We start from the raw sequence: 22,953 nt of genomic DNA, 5'->3' as shown, positions 1-22,953 counted from the left end.
AGAGCAGATTTCTTGTTCAAATTTTGTAGTGGAAAGTTAAAGACAAAGTGTACCATTTCTGTATTTCTATATATCCATCCAACAGTCTATGGCTTTTAAATGTTTTTTTTTTTCAGAAGGTTTTGTGTCAAGCCTACATTAAAAATTTCCTAGGTAAAAATTACCCCTTTTACTTATGCTTTTTATTACTCCAAACCAAAGGTCAAATTTCTAGTTCTAGTTTGCTACCTCACTTCAAATTCAAGAACTGAACTCTAATTTAAATTGTATTTTCAATTCAACTCTGAATGTTGTACATCCCTGAGAAATACATATATTTTTGATATTGCCACAAATCCATGTTTAAAATTTTCTGAGAAATAATCTTACAAACCGCTTTAAGTATTTTACCCTAAAAATGACATTTTTAATTCATGGTGCTTAACAAACGATCCTTACCAACGTTGCCAAGCCGCAGATGCAGAATTCCTTTTACGGTAGTGTAGACATTGATGGCTGGAGTGGCGCTGTGCTTGTTGTCATGCCTGCTGGCAAAGTTGGCATCCTGCAGGTACTCAGTAGTGATCACTTCCAGCTCATGGTTCACCTGGACGGCTGCACGGCCTTGACGCAGCATATGCTGCAAAAGAAAACATCACATACTACTATTAAAGGGTTAGTTCACCCAAAAATGAAAATTAGTCCATGTTTTACTCACCCTCAAGGCATTCAAGGTGTGTATGATTTTCTTCTTTCAGATGAATTGAATCGGAGTTATATAAAAAATTGTCCTGGCTCTTTCAAGCTTTATAATGGCATGGGCGGGTGTTTTTGTTCAACAGTCCAAAAGTAGTCAAATAAAGCATGCGCATCCATATTAAAATGTAAATCACAAGACTCCGGGGGGTGAATAAAGGCCTCCTGTAGCAAATCAATGCATTTTTGTAAGAAAAATATCCATATTTAAAACGATATAAATACCTTTTTCTCACTTCTGCTAACTGGCATAGGCGGAAGCCGTTCCGGTGGATGATGATATAAGCCAAGAGGAGACTGGTTTTCCTTTCCTGTGAACAAACATTGGTTTTCGCGAGATTCACACATGCATGCGATGCAGAAAGGCAGTCTCTTGTGAACGTGCGTACGTCAGTTAGTGGAAGTTACACAAAACTGTTTATCATTTTAAATATGGATATTTTTCTTACATATTTTCCCCCTGGAGCCGTGTGATGCGCGTTTTAATATGGATGGATGCACTTTATTTGATTACATTTGGACTGTTGAACAAAAACACCCGCCCATGCCATAATAAAGCTTGAAGGAGCCAGGACAATTTTTAATATAACTCCGATTGGTATATGTCTGAAAGAAGAAAGTCATATACACCTAGGATGCCTTGAGGGTGAGTAAAACATGGCCTAATTTTCATTTTTGGGTGAACTAACTCTTTAAAGCTGTCAATTTAAAATCTTAAATAAAGAGTGACCAATTATGAAAAAAATGTGCTAAAAATCAAGGCAATTCGTCATGCCCCCTGAATCAATTTTATTGATCTTACCATGTAGAACAAAAAGCTAAACAAAAATAACCAGCAACTAAGACACATGTTACAGGCTACTGACAAATGCCACTGCGTGACGACCTTGTGGTTGTGTTTGAATCCTAAATGGACCCTTTGTTAATTCTGAAAAGGTCAGAATCCATTCTAAAGATGAACAGTCCAATTATGTTGATGTGATTGTATCTATTTCTGGTCTTGTTTTGTTTTAACCTTTATTCAACAGCTGACATCGATGAGAGCTCTAGCCAAGAGACCTGCGGTGGGGAGATCTAACAGACGCAGGTGTCCTGAAGTATGGCATGCATATTTCATAATTTCGACATGACACTCCCATCTGAGCACACTAAATAATGAATACCGCAGAAAGGTTTCGATGTGCAGGGTGACTGTCTACCTGAGTTCAACAGCTGTGTGAGTTCTGTTGGGCTATTAATGAGGGCAGTATTTGTACCTGTGTCAAAATTCTGTGTATGGCTTGTGGGGTTATTAACAACATGGCAAGTTGAGGACTTGCAAGGCTGTTGCCAAGGAATGTGAGGTGTGTTGTAATATTGTTTTGTCATTGTTTATGTGAGGTGAGTTGGGTTGGGTTATTGTAATATTACTGCTAAATCTTTGAGTGTGTTTACATGCATGACCTTATGGAAAATATGTTGACAACATGTAAGGTCATGTAAATGTCTTTATTGGCATTCTGTCAGCTTATTCAGTTAGCAAATGTCTTTGGAACAAATTACTTTGTTACAGATTTGACAAAATAATGGTTTTCTTGCAAGTAAACCCCGAAAATAGGGTTTTAAAATATTTAAAAATTAGGTGTAAAGTTTAGGTTTTAATTTCAGCAAAAAAAAACAAAAAAAAAAAAACAGCTAAACAATCAAAATATCATAAAACATGCAGTACCATTCAAAAGTTTAGGGTACATAAAGATTTTCAAATGTTTTTGAAAGAAGGCTGCATATATTTGAAAATTTAAAATTTAAAATAACTGTTTTCTATTTTAATTGGCTTCAAAATGTAATTTATTCCTGTGATGGTAAAGCTGAATTTTCAGCAGCCATTACTCCAGTCTTCAGTGTCACATGAGCCTTCAGAAATCATTCTAGGTTGATTTTGAAACATTTCTTAATATTTATTATCATCACAGTTTAAAACAGTTGTGCTGCTTATTGTTTTTGTGGATAGGATTTTTTTGATGAATGGAAAGAACAGCTTTTTTTAAAATATTGAAATATTTTATAACATTATAAATGTCTTTACTGTCGCTTTTGACTAGTTAGTATGTTAATGTATCTATGCCAAATATAAGTACAATTTTTTTAATTAATTCTTACTGACTGAGATTTTACAAACTCTTGAATAGTAGACAGATATTTTCCAATAGTACAGTTTCACGGCTGCTATAAAATATCTATAGCTGGTTTCAAATGTTATTAGCAAAAAAAACAATTCTATAGCTGGTGGGGCAAAAGTTCATTTTTGACCCTGATAGGTAATTTTACCTTCAGCTCCACAGCAGCTGAACCAATCAGCATTAAGGATTCACTGTCCCAGACATCAATCTGCAGGGAGTGGAGAGCCAGGTATCGCAGGAACCAGCCTCGTTCGCCTGGCTTGAGGAACTGCGGGTCAACTCGGTACTGCAACTGCAGACCAGGATAACCTGAGTAAGAGGAAAACAAAAGTACAACAGGAAAGAACAAATACAAATACTGAGTGGAGACAGAAAAACGGTTGGTGACTGAAGAGATGGGTTTAGTGGCCATTTAGAATGAGAGTGAAGTAAATCTCCTATCTTTAACACAAATCTCAGGTGGGTGAGAAAATGCAACATCCAATTCTCCGAAGCAAGCAATCAAGGACTTTTATGTAAAAACCAAACACACTGAGCTTGGTTTAGCCATCAAGCGAAATGTGTGGGAAATTTACATAAATATTTCTGAGCACCATCTCTTTTGCACGCACCACGTCCTGTCAGTCATGAATATCAAACACTGGCAATGCCGGAGGCACTGATGTTTTCTATATGTTCCCACGTTTCCCCGTTTCTAAAGTGATGAGAGTAATCAGTTCTGAAAATGCTTGGGTAACACTGCATTTACATTTGTGTTTTTAGGCAAAGCTGAAGAAGGTCCTGGACCAATACTTCATGTGTAGGCCTCAGTAGTGATTTAAAGTAGATCTGAGCAGTGATTTAAAGTCAGAAAAAACGAGTGTAAAGAAGTATAAGGCAGCATTATTGATGTGCTCGATGGGATGTATGGTAGAAGCTGCTAGGCCAGAAAAGAAGGAACATTTAAAAAGAGTAAAGAAGTGCAAGGCAGCATGTTTGATGTATGGCAGAGATGTTGACAGACTTGCAAAAAGGGAAGTGCAGTAGTTAAACCATGAAATGCCCATAGTATGGATGAGGAATAGCAGTCAAGAAAAAGCATTTCTTCTACTGAACAGACCCTATGGCCACCTTAGCAGAAAAATACACAAGTTTGGGGGTTATTATGTGAGTATATATATATTTAGAAATCACTGTAGTATGCAGATTTGGTACTGTTGCTTACTGAAGTGTTGACGAACAGCATGCAGTTGAAATCTTTTGTACATCCTAAAGTGTGCACATACAGCCTTAGAGTGATCTAAGTGAACTAAGTGATCTGAGTGATCTAGTGTAAAAAGAAAGTGGTAAAGGTCCAAGCACCAATCCCTGTGGAACCCCAGTGGAGTAAGGCATGTAAGCCTTTCCAGTTGACTTGGTACCTGCTGTCATCCAGGTAGGATATAAATCAGAAAAGCACTGACCTAGAATTCAGCATTTCTACTATCTTAGAGATCAATAGTTTGTTGTTTGTAGCATCAAATGCTGCCACAAGATCCAGAACAAACAGTATGGAGTAAAGCCAGGATACTCTGGTGTTGTGAGGTTATGGAAACAACAGCAGTTTGAGTGGAGTGACTGGATTTGATTCTTGATTGATGGGGCCAAGCGGGTTGATCACAGTCAAAATTGAAAACAAATGAATGCAATTTCATTTGTGGCAAAACAAAACAAGCAAATGCAACACTAATGCTTAATGAAGTCAAAATGTTAAACTGACTGTTGCTTTTATATTGTACTACTTCAGGCAGAGAGCCAAAAATATTATTTCTTCATTGGAGGGAAATGCAATGCTCAGCCGAGAATCTGGGATGAGAAGATGTTATGCAACAACCAGTAATTGCACAATAACAGCATCATATCCCACAGGATACAGATGTTCCCTCCACAGACATCAAAAAGCCTTCTGCACAACATCATCATTCAGCCTGTAATCTTTATGGCACTGTATGGCTCATTGTCTTGAATAGTCAGGCCAGAGGTAGGTTTAAGGGCTGAGCTCAGTGCACTGAGGCCTGAGGCATAATGCTTTAACGCCTTATAGCAGGAGTCTTCAACAGGGGGTCTGTAACCCCTATGGTGCCAGAAAATTATCATTTGATTTCATTTTTGAGGAAAAATAGAATACAATGTAGTTACAAATGTTCAACCATAGATAAAGAAACTATTGGAAGTGTTTCATTGTTTCTTCCACATGCAATATACACTGTAAATAATTGCTAATTATTTTCATTTGCAATGTAAGCACGTTACAGCATATAAATGTATGTATGTATGTATGTATGTATCAGGGTTGCACCATTTAGAATTAAATTGAATACCATTTAAAGTGCCCCTATTATGGGTTCTAAAAGGTTCATATCCAAGTTTTCCCAGGTCTGCATGCGCAACAAGTGGGCGGGCAATATGCTAATATTTAATTCAACTAGAAATGGCTTGGCATTGGTTTTAAAAACGACTCGTTTCAATGATTCAGAGTCGACTCTTTCTTTTGAGAGACAATAACTTTATACACGGTGCACTTTCAGATTTAAAACTTTGCAGGATGTTTTCATTCACTTAGAGTTGTGTTACACACTGCATTCAAAAATCCATAATAGGGGCACTTTAAAATTTTATTCAATACCTGAATTTAAGTTTAATTTGTATTGAGTATACAGTAGTATACAGAATGTAGAATCTATAGTCAGAAAGACAGATAAATACATTGATAGACAGACAAACAACAGACAGACAGACAGACAGAAAGCAAGCAGACAGACAGACAGACAGACAGTATAGACAGATCAACATATAGACAGATAAACAAAGAGACATACAGCATAGACAGATACAGACTGACCAACAGACCAATAGGCAAACTGACAGACAGACATAGAGACAGGCAGGAAGACAGACAGACAGATAGACAGACAGATTTGCACAACCCTGATATACACTACATGATATTCTTCTGTCTTATTTTCAACAAGTGGTCCTTAGCCTGAAAATGGTTGAAGTCTCCCATGTTATAGGACTGACTGTGAGGATAGGGCTTGCACGCTGACGCTAGATGTATTTTTTATGTATGATATTACGTCTGAAAAGGCTGAAAACAGGCTGTTAGAACTGATCCTCTTTTACCCTTGCATCTCTTCGTCATGCTCTCGCGCTCTATCACTCTCTCATTATCTGTCTCATTTCTTCTGTTCCACACCACTCAATCTATCTTACTCTTCAACCTTTGTTCTATCTCTATCATCTATCCCTTCATTCTTCTCAACTAGTCACTGTAGGCAAATAAGAAGCTGCCTACTCATCATGAGACCGACACATTCTCATGTCATGTATGTTCCACCTCAACGGATACTTTATCTAGCCAATCAGTAAAAGCCATTTCAATGCAACAACTGTTGAAATCGCAGCACAGTTTTGGTTTTTCCTCATAGTGGGAGCTTTTTTCAGTCAAGGCATTGCTCGCAACACATATAAATCAAGGGAAATGAGCTTTAGCCAAGATTTTCATGGTATAACATGAGAGCAAAAAGCCCCACTCTGGTGGTGGAAAAAGTGTACTTGAAGTGCTCTTAGCTCAACATTTTAAGGTGCTTTGAAATATCGGCCTTTGCCAGTCTGTGAGAAACTATTGATAAAAATAACTCACATCAGGGGCAGGTAATAAGTATTTTTGGCAGCCGTATGAACTGACAGAGCCAAAACTGTTTTCTCAGCACTACCAAGTTCATCACAAAGTCACGCCGCTTCTACACTTCTCCTCAGCAGGCTGTTGTGTATGAAGACTCCTTCTTAAAAGCAATTACTGGACTTCAGCCAAGAGCCGTAAAACTCTAATTGCTCATTTTTTAGAGCTTTATTCACTAAAACGCCGCATGTGTTGCAGTTAAAAATGGCTATAAAGTTTTACACAGACATTGATCGAATTCATTAGAATGAAAAAAGTGATATTGGCAATTTTGAAGAGTGCTATAAATATGCGTTTGCTTTCAACAATGCTTCTAAAACAAGACAACTGATTAGTCAAATGAAATAAACATGTTGAGGAGTGCTGAAGAGAATCATAAAGCATTCGTAGCAGGATGGCAATCATACCAGAGCTAAGTGTGCCGTCCTTGTTGATAACAGAGAGGACACAGGGGTAATCAGAGCTGGATTTCAGCTTGCTGTTTCTCTCCGGGTCAAGCAGCTTCAGACGCTCGGTGGTGACAGGTGGGAAGCGGTAAAGCTGGAAGGTGAAATGGACAGTGCTGGGCCAGTCTGAATTCACACCAGCTTGAGGGACCCTAGGGAGAGATAGAAAACTTATTGGCATTGGGGAATGTGGCATTATTGAAAAGCAATGGTGACAGGTTGAGATACAGCTGGATCGGTGAGGACACTGCATATGATCTGAAAGAGATATTATTAGGTATCATTTGGTGGCGGTTTGTTATGAAGAATCAATCTGAGTGACTTCACAATGATGAGCAAGTCTCAGTGACTCGATGATAAAGAGCCAGTTTGAGTGACTACTTCATAAAGAACCAGTATCAGCGATGCAATGATGGAAAGTCAGTTCAATACACTCTATGACGAAGAATCTGTCACACCATGACAAACCCCTTTCAACCAGATCAATACAACTCATTTAAAAGTTTTTTTTTTTAATCAGTTAAAGGTCATATCACAAGGAGTCAAAATGTCATTGATCTTTTTCAGATAAAGAAGTTATATATATGAAATATGAAAGCATACTGTAACTTTCAAAACTAAAAATTCCTTTGCATTTATTAAAACTCACTGCAAAAAGGGCCTTTCCATACTTCTGATATTAGTCAGATGAATGTATTTGAACCTTAAAAAAACTTTTTGGCAAAACAAAACTTGTGGAAAAGTAAATAAAATCAAATAAAAACACTATCCTTAATACAATTAATGGCGAATAACTGCCTGACTGAAACTGCTCACCTAATTAAAAACAATAAAACCGTATCCTTGTGCCAGAGCTTGAAATAATTATGCTTGAAAGTTTTTTGAAGTCAGAGAGAGCAGGTAAATCATAAAACAAAACTTCCCATTTAATCATGTGGAACTTTAGCATTCCTGAAAGCAAAATCAATAACTTTCTTGCAAATTCATTGCACTGTGGCTCCTTCACAGAAGAGAAAAATCAATAAAAAAAAATTATAAATAAATAAAGTTATTTGTGATTTGTTGAAGCAGGACTTTTGGGGAGAAGTTACTTCCTAAAAAACATGATATTTTAAATCAATTTAATTATCCAGTAATGGTCCACTGCATTTTATGTAAGCAATAATCATCCATCACTGAACTGCTCCACACCTGAAGAAACAACTTCATTCAACACCAGGAGCTCAGGGAGCGACGGGTTCAGTCATTCAAACCTGAAGGTTTAAAAACCAACAAGCTGGGTTTAGAACCCCAGGCTGCCGTTACACGAACAAGAGGATAAACAAAAGATATAAATAATTAAATGAAAGGATATAAATGAATTACTCAAAGTCCTAGGTGACATTTGAGAGCTGACAGGGCAGTGTGAAGAGTTCGTCTCCATCCTCAGAAGAATGAATTAAAACGGAGGGATAGATTAGGGAGGGATGATTGCTTTCTTTTCTCTTTGTGAGGAAGATTAGCAATCAATCACTCAGAATTAGATAAGGATAGAAACTATTTAGAGTGCGGACAATTGGCAGGCCTACTGAGCGCGATCACATCACAATTCCAAAGTTTAAGTGCTATTCACTCAAAATGTCAGTTCTGACCTCAGAGCCAATCAAATGACTTGAATTCCTCAATTAAAAGAATAGGTCTTACAGCTACGCAAGGATTTCGCATCAATATTCATCTGGTAAACAAAGGGATGATAGCTCAGCAACTGAAATTTCTGAGAGTGAATGCAGAATACACACACATGCAATAATAACGTGCTTTAAAAGGGAGATTCATTTAGCAAGATAAATCACACAGTTTTATTTCCTTCACAAAACAAATGTATTCAGGTATTTCAGAAGGCCAGCAGGTCAATGTCATGTCCGTTGACTCACCAGCCTTTACAGTGAGTGTTTAGAAAAATGAAGTTTAACCAATCCATTTAAAAATCCATTAGCCTATCAAAGTGTTTGCCCTCCTTCACTTACACAAAATTGCAGATAATAAATAAATCTCAAACGCAGTGCTTTACTTCTTTTTTTTTTTTTTTTAGGTGGATGCGGAGGCTTTTTAGGTTGGGTACAATCTGCTATCTCTGACCGAGTTCATTTGCTGGCTTCCATGGCTGCAATACTTTGTGTTTTCCACCAACTGGCAAACCTGGATGTCGAAATAATATTGGGTAAATTGGTATACCAAAACAAAACCAGACATTCCAGCACGGAATGCACAATTCAAGGTAGAATAACTGACAGTAGCACTGTTTTTCGGAGAAACAAATATGTGAACTTAGCATGAATACCCTAAATATTTAGGATAAAGTTTCCTAAATATCTGAAAAAATATTATGGTATTTTTATGCTTTAGTACAGTCAAAAATTACAAACAGCACTTATGAACATTACTATTCTTAATATTATTATTGTTTACTGTTGACATCAACATTACATTAACACAGTTATTATTCAATAACTTTGAAAATTATCTACATTATTACCAGGGCTGTCAATCAATCGTATCTTTTAAAATTACATCAGCAGTATGTTGCCATGTTCATGGTTCTCTGATGTTGATGCAGGTAAACAAATAAAATACTGCATTTTTTAGCAAGTGTTTTAACTGAGTTTTAATAAGTGCATTTGAATTGTTTTCTATTGTTATAGTCACAATTTAAATGGTATTTAAATTAAATGTGAAGGCCTTTACTTTTTTTACTCTACACGTTTAAATAAATAAAAATATAATATAATCACCACCTCAGGTGTGCATTATTTTTCTAATAATCCAACGGACCGAAGTCAATTATTCCGCTTATACTACAGTTGCCACACCTCAAGACATCGATCAGATGATATATTTCAAGGCATTCGTCCGGTATTTCTACTTAAATCACTATTGTGAGTAGGATTATTTCTTCCGCATTTCATCCAACGCCTCCATTGCTAATTCCAAAACGCCATTTTAAACCTAGTAATGGAGGCTTGAGCCGTTGATAGAGGACTAATAATGCAGTTAATACAGTTAATAAGTAAGTTATGAGAGAGAGAGAGAGAGAGAGAGAGAGAGAGACAGATTACCTCTGTGCGTCTCTCAATAGTGTTCGGCAGCAATGTCTCTAGTTATAGTGAAACTTAGTTCCTTTTGTTCACGAACAGCGCCGTTGTTGTTACCTCGCTTGTGAGAAGTCATGTAGTTTTTAAGTTGTTTACTGATAAAATCGTAAGAGTAGCGCTAACAACATTAGCACGATGTATGCTAGTGTGTGCAAACTGTAACTGTTATGTATGTGCGGTCTGTGAGGGAGAGAGAGCGGGAGAGATAGAGTATGTGCTTTCCGTACATAATAAAGCGTAATTTTGTGGCAAAAACATGGACATGATCTGTCGTTTTTATCATATTGTTTACTATATTTATTTATTTGGCCAGTGTCGTTGTGGGTCTTGGTTATTTTGCTGTTGTAAAACCTTTGAAATAACAAAAATCATTTGGCGAAGTGATATGGTCATGTAATGCCGTCAAGAGCTGCCTGGAACTACGTTCGCCGTGCGTTTCCCTGAAAATAATTGCACACCTTAGAACGTTCATCAGCCAATCAGATTCAAGCATTCAACGGCCCCGTAGTATAGTATAGTATAGTATAGTATAGTATAATATAATATAATATAATATAATATAATATAATATAATATAATATAATATAATATAATATAATATAATATAATATAATATAATATAATATAATATAATTTTTTTTTAATTTAACACATTCTTTTTGGGCAATTAAATTTAAATTGTGTTAAATTGATCTTAAGTTTAAAAGAGACCCATTTCATCACCTTCTCTCCCCGTTTGAGAAATACGACTCAACAGAGAGAGTGAGAGAGATACAAGAGAAAGAGAGGGAGAGTGTGCTTTAAATCTATCAATGCCTGATCTGAGGACAGAGAGGTGCCTGAGTCTGTCACAAGCACACTTGACAAGCACCATTTCTTATGTTGACAAGTTAGCATCAATACTTGAGTGATATATGGATATTGGCTGATTGGAGGCAGGGATAAGTTAGGCCAGAGATGCTTGGCCCTGAACCAACACTTGAAGAGCTGCATTACTACTGAAATAAAGGACCTGACATCTCCTGTTTAATAGCTAGTGTTTCAGCACTGCTCGTAAAGGCTGTAGACTAGAACATATTGCTCTATAACAGACCCGCCTGTGAATCTTTTTAAGCAGATTAAGGCATTTTGTAATTTAGCTATTAAAAATACGAATATATTATATTACTTCTTAATATTATTATGCAATTTCAATGCAATTTTTGGTCTTTTCCCCATTGCTTTAAATAGTTTTTTCCTGGAATATACAAATGACCAACTGAAATAAATGATTTAATTTAGTAGAGTACTTAAATAAACAACATTATTCCAGATGGATGATGTTAGAAAAAAATTAAACAACATTCACATTAATGTCCAATATGTCTGTGTTTGTCCAGACATGTCTACAATTTAAATAGACTTTGTGCAAGGAAGTAAACTGTGACATATGTTCAACAAGCAGAAAACCTTTTTAGTGAACCATTTTTGAGTGAAAAGATGCAGAAAATTGTTTTTAAAAAATGCCCACAGATAAAAGCAGAGTATTACTGTGGATATATAAATATATAAAGTCATACAGAAAAGAACACAATAGAACAAAAACATAAGATTGCAACCATAAAATTCAACCAGTTTTGCTATGGCCTGACATTCAGAATTACCTGGTAAAAGCAAGGAACTGAAGGATGAGAGTGTTGGCCTGCAGAGGATCTGCTTCTTCTCTCTGGGGGTTAAAGTTCACAGGCTCAGAAGGATCCAGAACCTCAGCAACCTGGTTCTGATTGTCCAGGATCTGAGGAAAACCAGAGGAGAAGAGCTGGGCCAAAGATCTCCGGGAGGTCGATCTGGAGGAGCTGAGATAGACAAATCACATTTGCACAGTAAAAAAAGAAGAAAAAAAACTGGCTGTCATACAATTTTGTGATATATCTAATGATATGTTAGCATTACATAATGCAATAATGTAGCTTTTTCCAATTACCTAAGCATTTTCTTACTGAACATCTGCCATACTGAGCCATATTCAGTTCTGCGTGCTTCACAGATCTTTAGTTACAATGCTATACCTGAAGCGCATGAGCTGCCAAGTGCTGTCGAGACAACACAGGACACAGATCAGTAAACAGATATGGCAGCCTGCTGTGCGCTATCAGGTACATTACAATGTGTTGTCACAGTATTTCACATGTAAAAACTCTGTTCAGCCACAGCATGATCTGTGTCAAATGTTAGAGCTCCAATGAAATCCTCGAGTGATCTGGTAATATGTCCTGCTGTGATATCTAAAATAGCATCTCAGACATGAGATATCATTCATGGCTTTATGAGGCTTACATCAAGCACCACTTTCTTAAGGACTTCAGAAATGACTTCTTTCCTGGAAGAATTGCATTGCCGCAGATAAAAACGATATTGTCACACTTGAAATATGTTCTGTTAGACATAGAAAGAAAATCAGACCAAGAGAAAGCAAAACAGAGCAAATACAATAAAATACGGTGTGGTGTAACAGCTGTTGCGCAGAATTGTACAGCATAAGATATAAAATGGGTGGATATTTTCATATATATGTGTAGTTTATTTAATAATGCAGAACTACAATCTTCCTGCTGTCAGTACAGATCTGAGAACACAATACAGCCACAGATTATCATTACTAGAGCTGAACTCGGGTAGAAATCAGTGGTATGTCAATATGGGAAATGTGAATATGGAAAGTCAATATGATGTCAAACTTGACTGTTTGAACTACGTAACTTTCACATATGTAAAACATTTCATCCTCCCGACATGGCTTCTCTGTAAAATATTTGAACTTGTACTGAAGCTGTACGAAGCCCTTTTCCAGCAATAAGAAGAGCAAAAATATATGTGAGCATAACGACAGCAGGACTTTAATGTGTTCTTCCAGTGACTCACAACTAATTAGGAGACACAGTAATTAGTCCTACACTTATACCAGGCTTTTAATTGCCACAGACAAAGAGGAATATAATATTACCTATGGATCATGGTAATTTTCTGCTGAATTACACATTAATAAGCCTTGCTTATTATTTTCACACTTGCCTGCCCAATACATTTTTTACGAAGATCCACACAGAAAAAAAGATCAAGACTGAAAGAGAGAAAGGAGAGAGACATAAACAAAGCTAATGGCAGATAGAGACTAAAAACAACACAATCCTCTGTTTTGGTTATCATTTCTTTAATTTCATTTGTATGCACGACTAACGTATACAGTATGAATTAAAAATATTGAATTAATTACATGATATGCTGATTAATACAAATCACATTTAATTAGCACTATCAATATTTCCTGAGAAAAGCCCCCAAATGAAGATAATTCAAAACATTGTGGCAGACGAAAATACTTAATAAACATGATAAAAAGAGGATTTATGTGTATATGCATGTAATTTATATAAATGAATTTTTTTATTATCCTATAATAAAAGGACATTATCCTATAACTGGCCCATACCGTCCACAGCAATTCATATCAAATTGAGTTTATAAAATGCTAATATAAAATGCTAACTTTTTTTTTTTTCAAACCAAATTGCATGGATAGTCCTAGTTATTAACAACCTGATCTCAAAACTGCACCTGCAATGACAATTGGTTTTCTCATAATGACAACTGACCAGGGGGAATTGTAATCAAAACCAGCAACTCGTTTAAAACCATCAGAACAAGAGTCAAGAGATGTATTCATATTCATGTATCATAATGTCTCAGGAAATCAAAAGGACTTCTGTCCTTGTCTGTGATAGTCTGAGCTCTTCATAAAGTACAGGCATAAAAAATCTGACCAAATTAAGGTCCCTCACATAGAAAAAAAAAATCATTTGAATTCACCTCCAGTCTAAATGTAAGAACTTAATTCATTCCAGCTGGTTTAGTATTCAGACTTCAATTTTAATTTCATAGGTCTCAATCAGATATGACAACTGACTCAAATTAGAGTTCAAATTTTAAATAAAATTTCAGCGACAGAAGTTGGTTCCTTGTGCTGTGTGAATCTGCAATTCCAGATGTAAATAATGTTGGCCTGTCAACTGTCTTTGGTCAGAATCAGATGATGCACTGACACTGAACAGCTCCTGAATGGCAACTCTGCATTCCGACACACTTTAAATGGCCATCTCAACTCACAGCTTCAGCAAAACTGTTGCCACTTTTAAAGGACAGTACAAGTCCACATATAAAAACAGACAGGGCCCTGAAATACTTCAGCTAAAATAAACATGACATAAACAAATGTGCTGGTGTCTTGAAAATGGAGCAATAGCAACAGAGAGGGATATTGAGAGAGAAACTGGCATTAGAGAAAACAGCAAATTCATGCATGATGGGGATACAGAGCGATGTTCTAAAGACAATGCTCTATCTATCCATCCATCTATCTATCCCTCATCCATTAGCTTGTCTGTATACAGTCTATAATAGGGATGTCAATTTTCAATCATTCCCATGATCGATTGTCATTTAAATTAACGATCAATTAATCGATTAATCGTTAACCTCAATACTGCAAAATGCATCCATTGCAGTGGGATGGTTACCGGCATGACAGGTAATGCAAATGCAACTCAAAACGCCAGCTTTCTCATCCCAATGAAAGGGTTTTTAGACTAAATAAAAGGTTATGAATAGATGATTATGATCCTTTGATATAATGAAGAGAGCACACCATAGTTTTGGGATAATTTTACTTTGTTGGCTGTTTTATCTCCTATAACAAAGACCTCTGAATGCGGCTTTTTAAAAATTGCAATTGACATTATTGGCATTTAAAATAAAATGATCCCAATGACTTCCACTGGTGGTGCTACAGCAAAACACACTGCTGCTCATATCATGAAACATTTTTATGCGAGTATTATGACACAAGTGAAGTACAAAACTTTGTTTATAAGAGAAACAATTTGTTAGTAGGCAAATGTTACACCGCGACCATGCTTTTGGATTCATGACGTTCGAGCACATAAATTTAAATCAAGCCATTCGCGGCTTTGTTTTCTTTTTTGCGGGTTGGTCACGAAATTCCACAAATGTAATATTAATTGTTTTCTTTTTCAAAATCCTCACCATCTCACACTCTAATTTCGCAGGTTTATTTTCTTGTTTTGTAATTTTAATCCATTTTCAGATGCAGGGGGTGACGGGTGGGATTAAAGGCCCGTTCACACCAAGCACGATAACTATAAAGATAACGATAAAGATACAGTTCTAAAAATCTTTCTCAATATTAAAGGATAGCAGAGTCCACACCACAACTATAACGATAAAGGCACAGAGAAACAATATCGTTGGAATCACTTTCAGAACGATTTTTTCCAGCTGATGAACGATACAAACATTGACAGCCAATCAGAATCCGTCCTGCAATAACGAGCTCGAGAATTTAAAGCAGCAGACACGCGTGCCCTCAGAATAAACAGACGATATCATTCGCTGGTGTGGACGCTAATATCGTTATCTGTATAGTTATCGTTCTTGGTGTGAACGGGGCTTAAAGCGGACTTCTGAGAAAAAAAGAATCATTGCTACAAAAGTGAAGAATATGGCCACTGTATAACTGAATTATTCGTTAGTGTGTCTGTACAGTTCTCACCCAGCAGCTTGTGTTCCGAGGGTGATGACAGGGGCGTGCACTGGAGTGAAGGTCAGCTCCTGCATCTCATCCTCTTCCTCACTTCTGTTTCCCTCTCTCTCCTGCACACTCAGCTCCAGATGAGCTATGCTGCCGGCAACTGGACGCTCCTGATTCAATTTAAATCAACACACGTAGGCATAAAAAGAGAAAAACAGACAAATTCAAGAATCATTTTGGACTGAAGTTCAGCAGCAGATCCTGCAATACAAAAAAACCCAGAGGCTTTGATGAAGTTTTGGCTCATAAATCTTCAGTGTACGATTATATCTCTCTGTGAGAATATTTCATCAGCAAATCTAAAAAGATCCTCCTAAAATGTGCAAAAAACATCCATGCTTGAGGGTAATGACAGATATTTAGGAAGCAGATGAGAATGTTAAGACAACAAAGAGATCAACAGATCAGAGACGAACTCTGTCAGGAAAGTTCAGTATTGGAATCTTGGAAAAAAAATAACACACCACAGCCAATAGAAAACTAACAACCAAATGCTCTACAAGAACTTCAAGTTCTTTATGAAATGCCTGAAGACACGACTCTTCCACAAGGACTTTTCTATACTCCTTACCTAGCTTCAGATAGCACACCCACAGGCCACCAACAGTCTGTTCACTGACCGTCTGATTTATATTGCTAAAAAATTGGCAAGTATTTTCTCAATCAGGCAAGCTTTAATCTGACTGGCTGGCTTTACACAGTTTCTGGGAATCAAGGTGCACTTTCGTTTTTGCCTGGAAACAAAACTAATTTCTCTACGTTTTCAAGCTTAGTGACATCAAATCAGATATAAGATAGTTTAGTTTAAGACTACTAACTTACCACAAATAGAATTGCATATTTTGTTGCATTATTAAATCTGTGAAATAATGATTCATTTTTTCTTTATAGTTTTTCTTGACAGCTGAATAGCTTAACATAGAACAATATAGTTGTGCTATTATTTGTAATTATTTGCCTTTTTCCTTAGTGGTGTAATAATGTGGCATATTAGATAAATCATATTAGATAAACCTACTCCTAAACGATAGATAAACAAAACAAAATACTTCATGCCAAGTATGGCTAAGTAAGGCTACTCCTTACAAGAATGAATAAATGAATGAATGAATGAATGAATGAAATAAACAAGTTTCACTAACATACACTACTGTTAAAAAAATTGTGGGCAGAATTTTTTTTTTTTTTTACTTTTATTTAGCAAGGATGCATTCAATTGATCAAAATACATGTATATATTTAAGAAATATTTGTAATATATATTTATATTTGTATATAATAGAAATCATATGATCATAAATTATAATTATAAGCATAAATATGAATATACACACACACACACACACACACACATATATGTATGTGTTTTTATATATACATGATATACAGTACACACATATATTATGTAAACACAAACCTTTATTTGGATGCAATTAATCGCGATTAATCGATATGACAGCCCTACTCACAATATTACTGTTTAAACTGTATTTTGGATCAAATAAATGCAGCATTGGTGAGCATAACAGACTTACAATACTGTACTATATATTATATTTACCTATTAGCTTGTACTTTTATGGCAAACTTTAGCTCTTTGTATCACACTTATAATGTTACTGCCCACTTTTGATGAATTGCTTGTGTGGTAACAATCCTCATTATATATATGTACATGTGGCATGCTGGTATATGCATTCAAATTCCGTTCAATCATGCACACTATACACACACATACACATGCTATGCAGTCTACATAAAAATGCAATCATAAAACTTCAGCCAAATTGCAAGTGAATACTAACATTCTGCATTTGCGTTTTAAAAAATGGTACAGCTCAGGATGTTCACAAAGCTTTGTCCACACAGACCGATATTTTTAAGTCAGCTAAAACCAAATCCAAAAAGAATTTGAAATTCTAACTTGAAGATAGGAACGGGAGATTCATAGACAGAAAGAAATGCACAGGGAATAATTGAACACCATCCCAGAATCACCCAGAAATGACATGCAGGAAACTGAGCATAGCAGAAATGTCCTCCCTATTCTCAGCAGAAGAGCCCATGTGTGGCACAAACAGCCTTAAACAACTGTGGAGGCGGTAACAAAGCACTTTGTATGTTTATTTACAGACTATCATATAGTCAAATGCACCGCATGACTAAAGGCAACAGCATAAACATACATGCTCCCACACACGATTAACATAATATCTGTGGATAGCTTTGAAAATGTATGATATGTTCCCACACTATACAGGCTGTATCTACACTGTATTTCCATTAAAATAACAAAAGCACATTACCATTACAAACCGTTCCCAGCCCAGTTTTCTCAGCATGGCTAGCTGATGTTGCTGTGGAACGACTGTGATAATGCGCTGATGGTTTTAAAGTATAATATAGTATATTTTTTACACAACAAGGTACATTACACTAGTTAAAGGAAAATTTGTTTCTTCACATTCAGTATTGCATCAATTGTTCATCAACGAATTTACTGCAGTGAATGGGTGCCGTCAGAATGAGAGTTCAAACAGCTTATAAAAACATCACAATAATCCACAAGTAATCCACATGACTCCAGTACATCAATAATGTTTTGTGAAGAGAAAAGCTGTTTGTAATAAACAAATCCATCAAGACATTATAAACTTATAACATTATAAACTATTGCTTTCAGCTAAGAGTCCTGTATTCATAATATTGCTTTCTCCAGTGAAAAAGACATCTTGTCTGAATCAGAAGAGAAATATGCACAGATCATGCACCAATTACTAGAGAAAAAAGTTCAATACATCTCTAAACAAATATGTGAATGGATTTTAATGCGAGAGGGCAACAGAGGATGTACTTTTTCAATCGAGAAAGCGCTATTATGGATTATGGCTAGAAGAGACAGTTTAAAGTTAAAAGGCCTTAATTGTACATTTGTTTATTACAAACACACAGCTTTTCACTTCACTAGATGTTAACTGATAGACTGGAGTCACATGAATTACTTGTGGATCATTGTGATGTTTTATCCGCAGTTTGGACTCTTATTCTGACGGCACCCATTCACATGTAATGTAATGTCCCATTTCTCCAAATCTGTTCTGATGAAGAAACTAACTCGTCTACATCTTGGATGACCTAAGGGTGAATACATTTTCAGCAAATTTTCATTTTTGGGTGAACTATTACTTTAACTTAAATTATATAATATTATCTGAATACATTTTCTTTGTAGCTACTCTGGGAACTTTGATCTTTCTACATAATGCGATCCTCCATAATGCACTCGCTCCATTGTTTACCTACAAAAGCAGTATCATGTCGATGCCAACTCTTGTGAGAAAAAGTCAAGTGGCACTTACAGTAGATCTTATGCAAGCACGAAAAATTATAATGGTGCAGCTAATTTTGTCAAACCGATGGGACAGTTAATGGTGCTCTTAGAAGTTCTGCAGTTTGATACAAAGTTTTTAGTCTGCAAAATGGTACTGAACAACTGCAGTTCTAACATTTTAAAATCTCATTTTAGTATGAAATTCCTTAATGCTGCTCTCAACATCTGTTTGGTGTGGTTTTTGTGGCGTACAGGTGTCTGTATATTAAGGTAATGCATGTGCATTTTTTCTATGCCATATTATGTTTTGGGTGTAGGCGTTTTATTCCTTTGCATGAATGTATCTCAGTGCTTTGTTTTAAAAGAGCATATATACATTTGTGTATTCGTGTTGAGTGTGTGCGTGTGCGTATGTGGGTGGAAAACTTACGACATGTGACAGCTGGTGGGCCGATGCCATCGGGGAGGGAGAAAGCAGAGAGGGGAGCTGTTGTTGCCATGGAGACCCCACCGTGTGGCTCATGGTCGGGTAGCGTGAAGTCGCAACCAGCTGAGAGAGAGACAGCTGAACAACAGAACCAGAGAAAGGAGAAAAAAGAAAGAAAAAAAATTAATACATATTTATCGTACAAAACAACGGGTAGAAGCATCTGACGGTGTGGCAATCCCCCGCAGCTGGCAACTACATAAAGCCAACATCCAGCCAACACAAAAGCAGGATGAAATTAGAAACCTGTTTAGGTATAAATGTGAAAGATCCAGCTTTGGGTGCTGCTACGCACATGTTTTCATACAAGACCTAATTTCTCTTTCACCATTCCTGTTTGCCTCATGCTCCTAATTTGAGTCTCTATTGTTGTGAAAAGTAACATTATAAATCAACACCAATACACACACAAGCACTTTCTGACACAGTCATCGATTTCTGCCTCTTTGAGAGTCTGATATTACTCATTTCAGCTGCTGAGGTTCTAATATGCCGTTTTTAGTCTTGAGTTTTTGTCTTTGAACAAAAATATCTTTTAAATTCCCAGTATTTTGACATGACATGTTCATTGATTTTAGTCTGTTTTACTCTTAATTTTAGTAGAACAAAGACAAATATATGTGCAAACTGTCTTTGTTGTGAAAACCTAAATTCTTGTTCTTCTTCAAAAAAGTTAATATCCTGTGTTTTTCAAGCCCCCAGAAGAAACTGTTTCAATGGTTTTAAAACAATTTTTTAACTTTTTTTTTTTTTTTAAATTCACCTTATTGTTTTTATGGACCCATTTCAATATTACTCTAATAATAATGTTGTCACTGTTGTTAAAATATATATTTTTATTTTAATAAATCATATAAAATATAGTAATAAAGAAATACATTACTATAGTAATAACTACTACAGTGTACTGGAACAAAAGATTAAACAATACATAAATAATAATCATAAATTTACTTTACAGAACAGCAGTAAAATTACAATACTAATAATCTTTATCAAACATATTCCTTTGCTTTCAAACATTTTATTTTAGCGTTTATTATTATAAATGATTCTCATTAAAATTTTGGGAGATGATTGGCGGGCTGCAATTTCAAAGTTATAAGCGATCCAAACTCAGAGAAAGGTCACAAGTTTGCATCCCTGTATTACAGCAAGTAATAACACATCATATCATAATCATAAAAATCACTCTGATACTTATCTAAATGAAGACATTAAGGCTGTGGTGATATAACTGTGCCGCTTTTAATCAGATTTAGTCAGATATTACGGTTTGAAAGACTTCCTCCAGTGCTAGTGCTCAGAGATATGTACAGACTTTAGCATGCATCAGTAGCTGATGTAAAGCACCTCTCTGCCCTTAAGAAAGGCTGATGGATTCACAGGCTGTGTGATGTGATCTGTGTAGCACAGAAGTGGATGACTGTGATGGGGTCAGTGGTGTTAAACTCATGACTCAACTGCCTCCAATACAGCCTAAATCACTGGCAGCCAGTAGACCCTAAAAGCATTTCTCTACTGACCCCAATACAGCATAAATTTATGAATCACTGACCCCAATAATGCCTAAACGCATGACTACAGCAAGCCCTGAAACTCACACAGCCCAGTACTGACTGATCAACTAACCGCACAACAGGGATCTAGACCACAGTTTTCCAACTGAGGGTTTGTGAACCCCTTGAAACTTTGTAATATGTATACACACTGTGACGGATCGGTGGCCCTCCCCCTCTTCATCATCACCACCCCGTCCCTTATTCGCCGCCCTTCACCAGGCTCCCGACTGGAGTGGGTGGATGAGAGGAGGGGCGTGGGATCAACGCGGGCTGGCGGCGTGTGATGAGGCACAGCTGGACTGAATGAAGCCTCATCACCGCCGCTGTTAAATGCCCAGCGCGCCTCTCCTCGAGAGACCGGTCTCTTCCCCCGTGCATGCACGCTGGTGTCCTCGTGGGTCCAGGAAGGGTGCGTAGAGGGACATCGCGCCACCGGAGATGTGAGCTGCAGAACCCGCGGTCCGGGAGAACGCCGCACCCGTATTACAGCCGTCGGGCCAGGATGCCGGGCCGATCAAGTCCCGCCAAAGGCCGAGGAAGAAGAGGAAGAGCCGCCGCCCCTCGTAAACCGGACCAGAGCGGGAGCGTGCGGCCACCGGACTCCGCCCCTTCCCTGGACCCTTCCCCTTTGGAACACTGCCCTCCTTCACGAGCCCCGCAGCACAACGAGGACACCAGATCCCCCCGTTTTGTAGGACACTTCTTCCCCTGGACACTTTATTTTAGTAATTTTGTTTAATAAAAGCCTCTCCGAGGCCTGACGCCACACCCACTGTGTCTGTCGTTGGCACCTCCCGTCACAGTGGTGGAGAACGCGGGCAAGGCGGAGCCTAGACAGCGCAGTTGGGCAACACCTGAAGACGTCATCCCCTCTCACCCGCAGAAGTTCGTGGAGAAGCGCGTGGGACGGAGAAACGACGGAGACGGCCTCCCAGCCACCAAAGGGGTAAGTGACGTTTCCCCACTTGTCAGCTTACCCTGTGGTTGGTTGAGGCTGTCGACTAATACCGGTTTCTCTGTCCCTGTTCCGGCGCGGTGCGAGAGGGAGGATCGCCCGGAGAGGAATCCCTGCCCCGCCCACTCCGACCGTATGGAGCCTGGTTGAGGAAGGTAGCACTCCTGCGTGGGCGGCGACCTATGACGGGGATGTCGCTTGGGGGGGGAATGTGACGGATCGGTGGCCCTCCCCCTCATCATCATCACCACCCCGTCCCTTATTCGCCGCCCTTCACCAGGCTCCCGACTGGAGTGGGTGGATGAGAGGAGGGGCGTAGGATCAACGCGGGCTGGCGGCGTGTGATGAGGCACAGCTGGACTGAATGAAGCCTCATCACCGCCGCTGTTAAATGCCCAGCGCGTCTCTCCTCGAGAGACCGGTCTCTTCCCCCGTGCATGCACGCTGGTGTCCTCGTGGGTCCAGGAAGGGTGCGTAGAGGGACATCGCGCCACCGGAGATGTGAGCTGCAGAACCCGCGGTCCGGGAGAACGCCGCACCCGTATTACGGCCGTCGGGCCAGGATGCCGGGCCGATCAAGTCCCGCCAAAGGCCGAGGAAGAAGAGGAAGAGCCGCCGCCCCTCGTAAACCGGACCAGAGCGGGAGCGCGTGCGGCCACCGGACTCCGCCCTTTCCCTGGACCCTTCCCCTTTGGAACACTGCCCTCCTTCACGAGCCCCGCAGCACAACGAGGACACCAGATCCCCCCATTTTGTAGGACACTTCTTCCCCTGGACACTTTATTTTAGTAATTTTGTTTAAT

General features: G+C 38.0%; 1 protein-coding gene across 2 annotated transcripts in view; it reads right to left on the bottom strand.

Annotated features, from left to right (window-relative positions):
• The window catches only part of LOC131545438 (nephrocystin-4-like), a 171,558-nt gene that overhangs the window by 35,140 nt on the left and 113,465 nt on the right, over window positions 1-22,953 (bottom strand). For both annotated transcript variants that reach the window (XM_058784249.1, XM_058784250.1), the window contains exons 12-17: window positions 19,577-19,711; window positions 15,777-15,925; window positions 11,815-12,006; window positions 7,002-7,192; window positions 3,043-3,203; window positions 439-619 (exon numbers count right to left, since the gene is read on the bottom strand). In XM_058784249.1, coding sequence (XP_058640232.1) covers window positions 439-619; window positions 3,043-3,203; window positions 7,002-7,192; window positions 11,815-12,006; window positions 15,777-15,925; window positions 19,577-19,711 — 1,009 coding nt within the window. The remainder of the gene's footprint in view (window positions 1-438; window positions 620-3,042; window positions 3,204-7,001; window positions 7,193-11,814; window positions 12,007-15,776; window positions 15,926-19,576; window positions 19,712-22,953) is intronic.

The sequence above is a fragment of the Onychostoma macrolepis genome, chromosome 08, assembly GCF_012432095.1.
Source record: "Onychostoma macrolepis isolate SWU-2019 chromosome 08, ASM1243209v1, whole genome shotgun sequence".
NCBI lineage: Eukaryota > Metazoa > Chordata > Actinopteri > Cypriniformes > Cyprinidae > Onychostoma > Onychostoma macrolepis.
The sequence above is the reverse complement of the archived record's forward strand: the minus strand, read 5'-3'. Positions and strand labels throughout refer to the sequence as shown.